Genomic DNA, 16,264 nt, shown 5'->3' on the forward strand with positions numbered 1-16,264 from the left:
ACTCACATAATGGTGTAAATGTGACTCACATAATGGTATAAAAGTAAACCACATCCCTTATGCATATTATACACATTTATAGTTGTGACCAATCAAATCAGATAGTTCTGGTAATTCACTACAATTAAAGGTTAACCTTTCAGATTGAATCTTGGATGTCCATGTCTGTATCTTGGACATCCAAGGTTAGGCATAAAATCTTAGGCATGTTTTGAGTATCTTGGCATCCATTGCCTACCACTTGTTACGCTCCTGCCCGGCTCTGGCTTGTTATCCCTGTGCAATAGGAATGGGTTCTAAGCAATTTGTACGGGGTATGCATGGTATATGTGCCAAAATCTCTATACCTGCAGGATAGCTAGCGCCCAAATTGAGACCCATCAGTGTACTTTATGTTTTCATGATGGCAGAGGCAATTTGAGTTATTGACCTTTGACCAATCTGGTAATAAACACACTAAGCAATTCAAAAATAGATGTCATTAAATTCCAGTGGGGTGTAAGGCGGGCCCTTCTTGAAAACCATACATAATCTCACCATTTGTTGCCTTAAGGGGGTACTACACCCCGGCCAATTTTGTGCGTATTTTTGTATTTTTGTCAAAAATTATAGCGCATTGGTAACAAGTAAGATATGTATATTATAGGGGCAAGGACTACAACTACTGCACTGAAATTCAGCAAATCCAGGCAAGTAATTATTGATTTATTGATCAAATATTGGTTTCCCTCATTTTTTGACTGTAACTCCACAACTATTGTCTGTGCTGAAATAAAATTTCCAGTGCAGTAGTTGTAGTCCTTGCCCCTATAATATACATATCTTAAATAAATTACATTACTGACAAAATTGGGCAGGGTGTAGTACCCCCTTAATCATGTTAATGCCGGGTCCCAAAAGACCCACAGAAGTGCGAGTGCAATATTTGAATTCTTATAGAGGTTCTTTCTGAGGTGGTCATTTGAAAAGTCTTTGCAAATAGCCAATTTGTAAAAGTGCCCTTGAACTACGCCGATTCTCTACAAGATGTACATAGCCATTTTCAAAGCTCAACTTTTCTTTTAAAACATGTGTTCAAGGATCTGTCAAATTGGCTGTAAAGGTTAGACGCCGCCTTAAGAGAAGGAAAGCAAGTTTAAAGGTTAGACGCCGCCTTAAGAGAAGGAAAGCAAGTTTAAATAAACGTCACCTAAACATCTTTCAAGATTCTGCTTGCATGATACATTTTATGATTTCAATTTAGTTTCTTTTAATATTATTTCCGTTAATATCCACAAGAACCAGAAGCATAATAGTTAGTAACTAAAGAAGCAAAAGTTGACCATAATATCAATGACATATATCTACTACTTTGGTTTACCAGTTACCTCCGGGTAACAGACATGTAATAAATAATGATGCCAGTGATCTCCAACATATCAAATGACTTTGGATTTGATTAATTAAATGAACAAGATAATATAAAACAGTAGGTAATACTTGGTTAGAAGTAAACATGTTTCGACAAGTTCTTTTACTGTAATGTTAGCAAGGTAAAATGTAATGCACATCAAGTAATTCAGTATGGTCAGCTCTAGGTGGACCACGACAAAATACTTGTATGCAAGAGTATTTTAGTAAGAAACAGGGGCCAAACTAGGAGGGGCACCCGAAGGGGCACTACTGAGGTCCTTAATCATTTTAGTCAGCACCGAGCCCCTCTTGATCCACCAAAATGTACGACAATTTATACCGGAGTCTATGGAGAAATTCCATTTTTCGCCCCGTCATCAAACACTGCGTTTTGCCCAATCCTGCCCCGCAATTACAAACGGTAAATATGTTAATCTATACATGTACATTGATAACTGACATGTTTCGAAAAAAACCCTTTCAAAAATACTGTTAAATTTCATCCCCTTTTCACCATGAATGGGATGCCTTTGTAAAGGTAGGTCCATCATCTGAACTCTATTTGAGGGATCAATTAGACGTTTTTGCAAACCCCTATCTTCAAATTCGTTGTCACGTATATGACGTAAGTTGTTCTTATCATCCTTATTATTCATGTACATGCCAGTATAAAAATCGGACGAGGGAAAGAGATTTTATTCTGCCTCTATGTCTGTTTTTAAGTGCTTTTACATTTCCAACATGGGTATAGATGCTAAATTCAGTTTTATAATACATGTACTGATGTAGAACCCACTCAACATTGATATCGATCACTACAACTCATTCTCTCCAATTTGTTTGTCTTCCCATTAAATTGCCAATTGGTGTCAGGTTTGTCTTGGAATTGGAATCTACTTACTCGCTAGATCATATCTTAATTCTTACAGATAAATGTGACCTCTTTATGCATTATACAGAAACCAATAGTCTCTTGCGCACTTAAACAAGTTAAACATAACTTCTTTTTATTCTCCAACTGAAAACAGGCATTCTAAAAACAATAGAGAACACTAAAGACTGTTGGAAAGATATGGATATGGATGTGTATAATCATTTACATTCCACTTCACTCTAATCGCAAGCATTGAGTGACTGTTTATCCAATGAAGTGGATTGTTTATTCCAAAGCAACAATACACAACCCTGCTCATTGGTCAGATTTCTATCAATAATCGCTAACGACGTGAATGGTTCCTTACTACTAGTTTATCTTCTTTGTTTTATTTCAGATATTAAAATATCTGAAATTGCGTGTTCGATTTTTGCCTTTAATATATGAACGCAAAATATTATACAAACGTGCTCGAACTTCCAGGTCAGGGCCATTTTGAGCGCTATTCTGTTATTCTCCAATGTGACACAGAACCATGTGTTGCAAGTACGTGACACCATGAGTCCATAATTGGGATTGATGTTCGTGCGTTCCTACACGTGAATCTGAGACCAAAGGCCGAGACATAAATGTGACCTGCTACAACAAGCTTAAAGTCACAAGTTGGGAGTTTCGAGACACTTCAACTGTTGATTTGATGTTTTTCTTGAAGACACCTGTATTTGTAGTGGTATGTCCTTTGTTAATGGGGCAGAATTGAATAAAGAGTACAACATATTATGTTCTTATTCACAAAGCACATACCACTGACTATACAGGTGTCTTCAAACAAAGAACAGCAACTCAACAATTGGAAGGTCTAGAAACTCCCAAGTGGCGACTTTACGCTCATTTGTGGGAGCAGGTCAATTATACCTATTCCCTTAAGAGATTGGAAGCAAACCCATTTTGTTAGCATCTCCCCCATGTCTAGCTAAGTCTGGCGGTAAATTATTGATTTTGTCCATGGTAGTACAGCGAGCGTATTGGACTATTCCATTTCAATCACACACACCCCTATTTAAGACTTGAGCGTCACACATATGTATTGCAAATTGAGTTACCTGAATGGCTGGCTCTGTGAGGAAGATTAAAGCGATAATGTGCGATTTGTATAAAGAATAGATTCGTATTTAAATGTTTGTTTTCACTGATCACATTATCCCCTTTTAATTTCGAGCCAAACAAATGAGGTATAAGGAAGAAAATTGCGATTCATTCCAACGCCTACAATGTGTGTACTACGCTCGCCGATCGTATTATATGTAACTGCACGGAGCATCGCACTCGACGTGTGTACATACAAGCTGACATCCACGGTACATGTTAGTAAGTACTCGATCGACCCGGTTTTAATACAAAAAAGGTAAATTTTACTGTTATTAAAGCACTTCAGGCTTAGTGTTTTACGTGGTATTTTAGTATACCACTGGGCATTATAATTATGCAAAAAGTAGAAATCCGAGTAAAATTGAGGGCGTCGCTGTGAAGCAAATCACACATTATGGCTTTAAGGTCGTGTTATCCATAGGGGCGCGTATATCAATTTCAAGTGAAATACCCCACAGCACTAGAAATACCCCACAGCACTTATAAACAGACACTTTGCCCAATTTTGTGCTGTGGCTTAGCCAGAATAAATCCATAATTTGCAAAGTAAGCAAAATAAGATCATGATGAAAATACCTTAATTTTCAAAAGACATATAAGACACAACTCGACACCCGTATTTCAACCAGAAATTATCATTTGAAGTCGTATGAAATCATAACACGAATCATACGTTTTTATCATCATAGTAGAGAGATTGCGATTTCCGAACGTACGTATCAAACGCCCGTGCAATCTATTCAAAATCACTCTCCTGTGACGGGATTTTGAATGGATTGCACGGGCGTTCGATTCGTACGTTTGAAAATCGCAATCTCTCTATTATATTTCATACACAACCAAGAATGCCATTAGTCGATTTAAATTTGCACAAATTTGTCCAAATAATAAAAAAGCAGCAAACAAAATTGGTTTATTTGATAAGTCTTTCGTGGTCTAACTTCATTTCACCATCCAATACCAAATTCTGTTTAAGTAATTAAAAAATGGCGTACACATGTGAAAAATACTCATTTTCAAATAGCCCGCAAAGCCCAAACGTCGAGGCTATGCACTATATTGGACAATGCTTTAGCGCAGTAGATATAACCGGTGGATTAGAAGAGCTGGTTCGATGCACTCAAAGATAATGAATAGGTGCTTCCCATCTCTTTAGTTAGACTATATATTATGTCTCACCTAAAAGCACTCTACAGATAGTTCACTTGCATTCTTCACAAAATACCCTACTCATACAAATACAGTTTTACCTATGAAAATGACAAATAATTATATATATACTCTATACTCTACATTACAAAATAGTTATATATATTGGTTTTTATATTTTGTTATTCTTCTTTTATATAAAACACTGACTATATAATTATATGAAATACACACTGTACAATGCCCAGTCTTAACTGAGTAGACATTAGTCATTTTTATATACAATAGCTCTGTATCATGTGTACTACATACTATCATGTGTACTACATACTATCATACTAATAATTACAAAGTAAGGCGTAAGTATACAATAGGGTATGCAAACATAAGTACGACTGTTCAAATAAAATGTAAATCTTGGAATAGAAAAGTTCTTTAACTTAAAACACATTGCTCAAATAAAAACATGCAGCAGAAAAGTTTGGCTTAGCCCCATCAATTCTGCTGTTTTGACCTTGAAACATGTGCAACCAATAACCCCAATATTGTAAGCATTTGTCATGGACCGGCCGATAGAGTCCAATGTGGTCTTATAGGTACGACCCTGACAAATAAGCAACAAGCGCCTCCGACCCTCTCAAATGAAACTCCAACCCCTAATACAAGGATATATACCTGTGTATTTCTTTGTATTCAAATGTTCAACCCAATAGACAATTTAAACCCCGAGCGAATTGATAAAAGACCACGTAGCGATAGAACCCATCTGAGGACAGTAGTAACTGATACAAAATACGCCCTCGATTAATGGATGCTCTTATTTGTTCACTCCGAGCTCCATGAATCTTGTTCTAAACCAGCGGCCTCCATATATGATCACTCTTTGAATTGCCAAATATGCATGATGTTCTTCTCTCTTCAGACTGGCTAGAGTATAGCCTTAAGGCAAGACATTACTGCTTACACTGACTGACCGAGAAATGCCAAGACAATGTGTGTTTCAGGCCAATGTTTTAACTTGTCAGACTAAATTATGGGAAATTTATTTGACCACTTGCGCAAGTGTGGCCGGGTTCTAAGAGGAATACGAATCCATTTAAGCTTTAGAGTCAATACCTATCCTGCATGAATTGGAGATGCAGCCTGAATCAACCTTTTGAAACAATTTGTATGATATGCACCAATAATAATCTTTTGGCCTCGTTTCATCTTAACAAGATATGCACCAATAATAATCTTTTGGCCTCGTTTCATCTTATAAATCCAACACTTTGTATAGATTTATGTTAATCGGAACTTGCTTCGTGCCTTTCTATATAATTATAATGTATATACAATCGCAATTATAATAGTGCATGGGAAATGTTTTATTGACTTCCGACAGTGGCATTATCCTCATCGAAAAGTTTGAAAACCCGATTAGCAAAATAATGCCGAAAAACGCCCGGTGGAACGTGGTCCCTCAATCATCAGGCTTAGTGTACCCCCCTTTTTGGACTATATACGTGATGTCTTGGAGGCAGGAAAAGGTCAGGTATCTTGAATGTTTCAAATAAGTCTTACTTCGCACAGCCATATCAATAAAACATGTCAAAATAAATCGGGATCCAAAAACACTACTTTAAAAAAATGAAGTCTTCTCAGCACGGAATTAAAATACAAGCTACAAGCATGCTGCTTATCATTCGATGCATAGACCTATGGTATGTAAAGTCAGTTACTGTAACAGTAACTTATATAATTTCACGACCAGATTCCCTTTGTGATGCCTCCCGTATTACGACGGCGGTATGCCCTACTTCATGTGCTCTATTTCTCCTACATTATACGACACGCCTTATCAGATGATCATTTTCACCAAGCCTGCAGCATGACGCTTGCTTTGTAGTCAATTTTGGCGCTTGCAGACTGAGCACCATGTAGTGAAGGCTATACTGTACATGTACCCATAAGTACTGGAAGGAGGAATAGCGTCATACTTCATAACACTTGTGGCCCATTGGATACTCCACGGAGTAGGAATCTGACTGCGTATATGATACCTTTTGCAGATAAACCAAGGACAAACAAAATCCGTGAAAGAAGTGGGTTGTTTTTTCCAAATCAACAATAAACGACCCCGATGATTGGCTCAAATATCTGATTAGTGTGCAATACTTCAGCAACATCAGTGTTGGGCCAGCACTCGTGAAATTAGACAAAAGTGCCACAAAGTAATATTTATGTGGATCTCTACAACGGTATTTTTTTATATTATATATTTTGTGTATAAAATTGGTATACATTTTCTTAGGTTATCACAGTTATATACAACAATACCTGTAGGTTATAGACAAAAATGGTCATTGTCCGTATAATTATGTTTGACATCTGAAACTTGCTATTAATATGTATACAAAATTATCTGTGGTAATGTAGGAGGATATACAAAATACTACACTCCAATAGTTTCTTATATCAAAATCACAAATGCTAAAGCAACCAATGGACAAAGGTTACTTATGATAAAGCAACCAATGGACACAGGGTACTCATGATAAATTAACCAATGGGCATATGTTACTTATGATAAAGCAACCGATTGACACAAGTTACTCATGATAAAGCAACCAAAGAGCATATGTTACTCATGATAAAGTAATCAATGGACATAATGTTACTCATGGTAAAGCAACCGATGCGCATAGGTTACTCGTGATAAAGCAACCGATTGGCATAGGTTACTCATGATAAAGCAACCAATTATGCGCATAGGTTACTCGTGATAAAGCAACCAATGCGCATAGGTTACTCATGATAAAACAACCAATGGACATAGGTTACTCTTGTAAAGCAACCAATGCGCATAGGTTACTCATGACAAAGCAACCAATGCGCATAGGTTACTCATGGTAAAGCAACCAATGCGCATACGTTACTCGTGATAAAGCAACCAATACGCATAGGTTACACTTGATAAAGCAACCAACGTTCATAGGTTACTCATGACAAACAACCAATGGAAATAGGTTACTCATGATACAGCAACCAATGCGCATAGGTTACTCATGACAAAGCAACCAATAGGCATAGGTTATTCATGATAACGCAACCAATGCTAACAGGTTACACATCTTAAAGCAACCAATGCGATATTACATCTCGTCACCAGAGTGTCACGCAGTTGTATAATTTGTTAACTTGCGGTCAGATATTCACATGATCTCTGGGGTTTATAAATAGTCTTTATGTCAACATTATGATCCAGGAATAAGTAGGCTTGAGCCCAGAATGCATGTGGATCAATCGCGAACAGGAACAATAAGAAACCAGCTGTGAAGGCGATTAAGGAATCTATTTATGTCCCAATTTATGGTAGAATTAAAAATAATGGAGAGACTGGACGTCAATGAACATCACATTGTTTGTGGCAATAGGGTCTCAAACATACTCATCTGTCAATACACAGTTCTTTAATCACGATATGTTTGTACATTCACGGAATGACACTTGAATGCGATCGGTACCCAGGTGGGTACCTAAAATCATACTCCAACCCATGATTGATAAATGGAGACTGTCAATGGGCATTAGACCATTTTGGCTCGCACAGATCAGTAGCATAGAATATGTGCTCATCTGTATAGCAACCGAATGATGATGATTGTTGATTGGCATCCTTATGAGATTTTCATACGAGAACCACAAGCATCTAGTATAATAAATGCCGGATAAAGATGAAGATCAAAATATCATGTATCATTAATACGGCAGGTACATCAGTAGGTGCTACGATGGTATTGCAGGTATTCATGTCCACAGATATCCATGTAGGATGTCTCTTTCTTCGAACCCATGCATTGTAGATGTTCTGTCTTTGTATAAATCCAGGGCAGAAGTTACTACTGTTGGTTTTATAAGCTAATATGATATTCCCTCTCTGAATGGCCATATGAAGAAAAAATCGCGTTTATCATTATTCCAATGATTATTGATTATAATGAATTGATGACAGGTATCAATTCTGAGTGCTACTATTTTACTAAATTTATGAACTATCATTGTTTTAATTAAGTATATGTTAAATGTTTCTTGTACAATTGTACAGGAGCTGTCCGGTTTTATTCATAAGAGTCACATAGATGGAAAATGCTAGCACAGTTATGACCAATATCCGTAGGCACTGATTGTGCAAATCTTATATTATAGGCCTGTGCTAGCTGGAAGTATGCTCATAACCTCATATAACACCTTTACGTGTACACATTTTGGTTGTGACAATGGATTACTTTCGGACACTCTTACAAGTTGATAAGAGACTAGAAAACAGCTGCTCCACTTCAGGTTGTAAATGCCGATTCAACATGTTCAGATATCTATAGCTGATGTCCATCCACGTAAATGTCTTACAAGGAAAGGGAGATCCGCGAAATGAAAACAAATTATCAAAATCATTGTTCACTTGAGGTTTTGTAGGAGCAGACCCCGTTCTATTGATATTTCAGTACTTAGGAGTACAGCTAAAATATGATTACTTTCCCTCCATTCTCTGTGGGATGACGTATTCGTCCATTTTGTTGTGTTTTCTCCAAGACGCGGTGGACACAGACTTTGCTGACCAATGACCTTCTTGATACATTTATGTTGACAAATCACCTTCTTGAAACATTTCAGATAATATTTTATCTCAAACATTAACAGGTTAGAAATGGAATGCAAATAAAAAGAGTTAAATGATGCACTTATGACACTCTTTTCAACATTATTTCATGTAATACGACCTCAGTCAATGGAGCTTGTATAATGTAAAACATCGAGCTCTCTCAATCCGATATTGGACTGGATGTATCTCCGAAATAATTGTGGAGAATTCAACTTGTCTTGTAAAGATGCCGGTTACAACTGTTAGCATCGGCTACAACTGTTATCACCTGCAAGTTAGGCCAAGCGATCTAATTCCACCCATTGATTCGAAAATACAATTCCATAGGTACTGGGTAGCCATACATGTTAGATTATACAAAAGTTCACATTGTTCATACAGGTGCTTCTAATGTCATTGTCTTTTTATTCACACTAAATTGTCTTTATCTTATATACCGCAAGAAAAGCTCGCGCAGTTGTCTATATACAAAGTTCTTTATACAGCAGCACCGTAGGTTATAATCGTCTCGGAAGTCGGTTCACTGTGGGATAAAAGAATAAAAAGATCCAATGAATAACGGGACGATATATGTCATATTGACTGCTCATTATTCGGGAAATGGTGCAAACTATTGCCCCTTGGTCAACTGGATACTGAAAATAGTATGCCCGCCCAGCGTCTTCTGTTAACCAAGCTTGTATCGGTTTCCTAATAATGAGCAGTCAATATTTTTATCATAGGGTACTACTACGGCTTTATATAGCGCAAGATGCCGTGACATATTGGGTAACAGGTGGAATAAATAAATGACAGAAACGTTTTTGTGTGTACATAATTAAGATAAATACGAGTAGTTAAATATTTTGTTCTTTATATTTATTTTTGAATGATTGATTGATTGATTGATTGATTGATTGATTGATATATATAATAACAATAAAGACTTACTTGTTGTGTTTAGATAACAAACAAGATAACAAGATGCGTATCAAAGAGTATGTAAGATTTTCAGAATTGAATTCGTAGAATTTAGTTGACTATTAAGATATTAGAAGATTTTAGCTTTCTGTGGATTATTTTACCATTGGGAATAATACACGCAATAAGATTGTCTCATGCTGGCTATTCCACGAGTGGTTTCAATGGATATACCACATAGACCATGACGTTAATTCCCGAAAGCCTATGCAAATGTAACCGATAATACGTCATGATCGATGCGCACACCGGTACTGCGCAATTCAGCGAAAGGATTCTGAGAATTACTGAAAAGTTGAATCTGGATTTTCAACTTACGGATATGCACTTACTTGAATGTAGTTATCATGGCCATATGGCTCTTAATTGGGAAATAATATTAAACCAGACCTAGACTTCTAAAATATGTGATTATTTTTGTATTCTGTTACGTGATAGAATTTAGGGGACTATAATCTGAGACCGAATTATTTCTGAGAACTACTTTGCGTACTACGTCCTGTCAACCAGACGGAAATATCGCACTGCGCCTCTGCGCTGACGTCAGACGCAAACTATTCTTTTTATTTCTGTATTGGATTATTGGCCATGATTCAGGCTGCTGCTTTGATTTAGAGATGATAGGTTTCAATAGACATTTCCCAGTATCCCACAATGCATAATAATAGGGTACTTCCGGCGGCGACATTTTTATGTCTACGTTTTAACATCGGGTTTTATGCATCACATTGAAACTCGTGCACGGAGATGAGAATTCGTGATCCCCATGTAAGTAAGTCCATATTGTTCATTGGGTAGTGTTGAATTCTAAACAGACATGTTCATCGTCATACCTTTGTACTTGTATTGACGTTTGTATTGAGGGCACTTTTTAGTCGAGTCGGTAATACTGGTCTCTTTTCGTTCAATGTTAGTTCTTATTGTCCTATATCTCAGTTCCTGAGTTGGTCTGTAGTTTTTCCCTATCACCCTTGCAGGCCGTATGCCCTTTCGGTTCTTAGCAATTCTCGGAGACTATCAAGCTATAAGGAAAAGAAACAAATATCACAAAGTCAATTATTAATGTTTCATTTCGAAGATTTTATGAGAGTTGATATTTGAAGATATTGATTTTGAGGTTTATAGAGGCAAATATACAACTTTGCCAAATCTAGAGATATAATTACATTTTAATCTTTTAAATGTTATAATTGATCGTAATTGAGGTCATGAGCTTCAATGAGTGAAAAACAAGGCACAGTGTAATAACACGCTATGATTTTCATGTCAATGATGTATCATTCTTAATTCTACATTATCACGTAGTGCTCTATAAAACAAAACGTGGCATGCATAAACTCTAACATCAACCTATTTCATATACCATACTGAATACATTATGACCCAGTATTCCGAACTAAGTTTACCTGATATGATGTTATATACAATGGTTTATTCATTAGTATCCAACTGACTGTTTCATGACACCCTGGCGTTGTTAGGGACCCCTCATATGTGACGTAATCAGTAGTCTCTGGGAGTAGTCTTTTCACGTTTAGGTTGCTAACATTCACAGAAGAACCTGTCGGTTAAGAAAATGATACAAAACAAGAGTCATTAGAGAGTACTTGCTCTCATTCTTGATTCTTGGGATAAGTTAAAGGAACAATTAGTGATTTACAAAGTGAAACGTGGGCATGCAAGAAGCATACATTCTAATAACTTGAGCAGTCAAGTTAGCTCAATCGATAAGGCGTTCGACTACGGTGCGAGAGGTTGCGGGTTCGAACCCTGGCGGTGTTTAATACGCTCTCGTGGTAAAAAATTGAGTTAGCTTGAAATTCCCCTGGACAAGGAACTTATTGCTAATTTGTCTCGTTGTAACCCGTACAAAACTCGGGGAGCTGATCCTAGTTGCGATGGTTATTTGTGGAATGTCTAGGGTGTGCAGTGCGCTCTTGAAGCAGCAAAGTCCCTGAATTGTTGTTTAATGGTTTATGGAATGATGTGGGGCCGTAGTGGTTAGCGACCTGTAAAGTGTGCTGAGGCTTGTGGATCAACGTCTAGGCGTTGTGCCTGTGCGTAGCGCACTATAAATCACTGCACTTTCTTTCTTTTATTAATAAGAATGTAAGTATTTACACAGCGTCTTTATAACATTTATTTGTCTGTTTAACTAGGCTGGTCCGTAAGGAAACATACAAGAATATTGAGTCCATGGAAATCCATGGTCCAGACCTAAGCAAAATGCACAAGCCAGGCTAGATATAGCCTATAAAAAGCGTAGCCCGATATAGTTCAAAGGTAGAAAATAGCAACAAAGCAAAGAAGCCACTCCCAACAATCAATATAAAAAATTGCTCTTAGCCCTTGAGTCGAGGTATAAGAAATTGGAAATGAGAAATGCGACATAAAGTGTGATTTCAAAGAACACAAGACGTTGGCTCTGACGGGATTCGAACCTACAATTGCGTGACCGTCGAACGCCGTTAAGCAACCATGCTCTTATGCAATAAATTGTGCTAAAAATATGACATCTAACATTAGAGTGGTGTAAGCTTTTGTTTCACACGCAAGCTAGATCGTCGAATTCGGAAACCATGCTATTTTGTAAAAGTAACAGAATGACTGATTATCCATGTAGCTTGCTTTATAAATTCATTTTACAATTAACATCCTTGAATTTTGATAGTCTACACTGAGGTCGACAACCTTTTCAGTATGTTTATAGGTATAGGATTGTTAGGAAAATACTCTACTAGAGTCACTCTAGAAAAATCGATATGAAATAAGAAATTAATGTCATAAGTCTGAATGACATTAAGTGGAATTACTAGGCAAGCAAAGTCAGCTTCCTGTGGAAGTCCCTGGTTTTATTACAGATATTGTAATGGTCCCAAAACGAGGGACTTGTACGTGTAGTTAAAATATTGGTTCGTTCTCATTGCATCTTTTGCAATGTTTATTTGGACACTAAATCCTTCGTGATCTGTTTTGAATTGAGTTCTTTAATAGACGTATTAGTTACTTTATCTTTAACCAAGGTTTTCCACTACAATCGCATTGTTGTGCTGCGCTCGATTTGGTGTCAGTTGATGCTGTTTTGTAACCTTTGTGTGTAGTTGATTTCAAGAAAATGTTTTGCAACACAAAAAATGTTAGGCAACAAAAAAAACTTGAATTTTTCCGTTGAGTCATTCTGTTTGTTTAAATTAGACAGTGCGAACACCACGAAGGAAAACAATGATGATAATGACGATGGTTATTATGAAAATGATAACAATAAAAATGATAAAAGTCTTTGAAATGTGACGTGTCATGTCAAAAGGAGACACTTTTGGGCAGGATCGTAAATGGAGAAATAGCCAAAAATCTGCTCTGGGTGATTTTTTCACAATTTGGGTTTGTTGCGAATTTGTGATGTTATTAATGTTAAAAATATTGTCTCATAGTTTCAGACCCGAATATAACTGGCATCTTGTATCTTTTGAGACATTTTTCAAGGTAATTCCTACTCTCAACATTGTCAATAATATTTTTAAAGGCCGATATCTCAATTTTCAATTTTATAATACCAGAACTTACAAACTCAATATCTTCGATTAGGAATGTCCGATTACATTGGGAAAAACGGCATTTTGGAGCAAAATATCTCTATATTTAAGATATGTAAAAACCTCAAAATTGATAACCTGCTCAAAAGTGTCTCCTTTTGATATGACACGTCACAAATGTTTCTAGCTCAGTCTTTTATGCATAACATTAATTCGACATTGTAAAGATAGGTGAAGGAGTCAAACCAACTGTGCACTTCACATAGAGCCATCTTGCAGGAAAAGAATCTTTCAACTTCGTGCGCACAAAAATTGGAAGAGTCTTCCTGTTGATATTGGATGCAATTGTGAGTCCACGAGTCTCACCCAATTCAACTTTGAGATTCTTCTTTCAATTAATTTATTGGTTAATTCCATTTCAAATGTTCCAATGTTACTATAATGTTTACTAAAGCATGTAATTAGTTAAAGAATTGTATTAATTGTAGGCTTAAAGTATTTTGTACATTGTAATTGCAGGCCCTCCTTGGAAATCAGTGCCTCAGTATTTTAGTATCTACCGTGGCTAAATAAATTAGTCATACAATCAAAAACAGGACACAGAAATATATATTACTGCAAATGTTCGCCTACAGTTCGGCAAAAGATTTTCATCACGGAAAATCAATGCTTGAAAATTATAGTCCTTTAGTCAGTCATTTAAGGGATCTGGAATGAGCGTTTTGAGCGTTTCGACAGTATTTTTTGTGGGACATGAGAGCACATCAGACGTATCGAATTGCATTCTGAATACGAAGAATGTCTTTCTGATATCAAATAATTTTCATTTTTTGAAATTCACGATATAATACAAATGTTATGACAAATTATTAAAATTTGATATTTTCACATTTTGAAATATAACAGTCCTCGAAGTAAATTTTGTAAATCTAATGATATATTCTTAAAGTGTATGTAGCTGGGAGGAAAAGCCGACGATCAATTGAAAATTTTGACCTTTCATATTGAAGATATGGACTTTCATCCCTATATACACTTTAAGTATAAATCATCAGATTTATAAAGTTTACTTCGAGTACTATTAAATATAAAAAATATCAATTTTTAATCATTTGCCATAAAATATGTATTACATTGCGAATTTCAAAATATCAAAATTATTTGATATCAGAAGGACATTCTTCGTATTCAGAATACAATTCGATATGCCTGATGTTCTCTATTGTCCCACAATAAATACTGTCCAAACGCTCATACCTCATCCCTTAAAACAATATGAATTTGCGCCAGATAGGAAGGCCATTCAATTTAGTTTATCTCGATTTCTCTTACAGGTATAATGTCAAATAATATACCCAGGATATTTTGTATGCAACGGGGTATTTAGTCCACTGTTAATATAAGTTTAATAGTAGTCGCGACGAATTATTCATGGTTGAAATACCAGTTATGTCCAGAATATATGAAAGAAAACCTTTCATATTTATTAAAACACTGCCCTCCAGCGTACTTTTTTCGCTCATTTTTTCGAACAATGCTCCGTGACATCCTGTATTCTGACAATTGTTTACCTAATATCTACTCATGGCCCAATTCCACAAAGTAAATAACAGGAAATTGCACTTTCTTTTTTGCAGAATTATTCAGTAAAAATATGCTGTTAATACGATTTCTCAGAATTTGACACAATTTTTTTTGTGAAGTTTTGTGGGTTTTATGCATATTTTGTGTTTAGGTACGTTAGGACATCACATTTTGTAATGTAAAGCAGCGTTCTTTCTTGAGCTTTGTTAATGTTATTGATATCTCGAATATTGCTACAATAAAAAATGACATCCTTTTTAGTTTATGTAAAATATTTGTCTGTGTTTTTATCCATAGCAAACCTAGATTGAAAGCTATATACGGGGTTTGGAGTCAATAATGTAGGATTATAAATCCAAATTACTCTACTGTAGACGTCAGAATGGTTTCGCTTTACTTTGTCGACGTAGCATGTGTATGCAATTAAGAACATGGAGGATATTCATATTCTCAGTTAAGACTGATTTAACATACAAATTTGAAAGGCTGTAAGTATTTCCCTTTAGTGGTAAAGTAGTTCACTCAACTAAACGAGGTCCGTTAAATTCTGCCGAATAATCAATACAATTGTCTAGTGCCCACTCTCTTTGTTATTTTACTAGCCATCTTTGCTAATGCTTTGGCCATGAAAACAACAGAACAAATTTTATGTAGACATACAAATCATGTAATTTGAGTCAAACATTTAGGTAAAAATCACAGTGTGGCTAAAAAGGTAGCACTTTAAATAAGCTGTTTAACCCTTACGGATTTGCACTTACCAACTAATAGTTTTCGTTGAAGTTAAAGGATCGGATAGCAACGTATGCACGGTATTTTTTGTGGGACATGAGAGCACATCAGACACATCAAATTGCATTCTGAATACGAAGAATGTCCTTCTGGTATCAAATAATTAAGATTTTTTGAAATTCGCGATATAGTATAAATTTTATGGCAAAATGGATATTTTTGACATTTAACTGAATCTTGTCAAAATGA

The 16,264-nt window shown here is 36.1% G+C and overlaps 1 protein-coding gene across 1 annotated transcript in view; it reads right to left on the reverse strand.

The window, feature by feature from the left end:
* Nucleotides 1-4,510: 4,510 nt before the first annotated feature.
* LOC140161082 (carbonic anhydrase-related protein 10-like) overlaps nucleotides 4,511-16,264 on the reverse strand; it is a 293,957-nt gene continuing 282,203 nt past the window's right edge. The window contains 4 exon segments of the mRNA XM_072184469.1: nucleotides 4,511-9,729; nucleotides 11,000-11,147; nucleotides 11,150-11,188; nucleotides 11,573-11,727. Coding sequence (XP_072040570.1) covers nucleotides 9,704-9,729; nucleotides 11,000-11,147; nucleotides 11,150-11,188; nucleotides 11,573-11,727 — 368 coding nt within the window. The 3' untranslated portion in view covers nucleotides 4,511-9,703.

This window comes from Amphiura filiformis, chromosome 9 (genome assembly GCF_039555335.1).
Source record: "Amphiura filiformis chromosome 9, Afil_fr2py, whole genome shotgun sequence".
NCBI classification, from domain to species: domain Eukaryota; kingdom Metazoa; phylum Echinodermata; class Ophiuroidea; order Amphilepidida; family Amphiuridae; genus Amphiura; species Amphiura filiformis.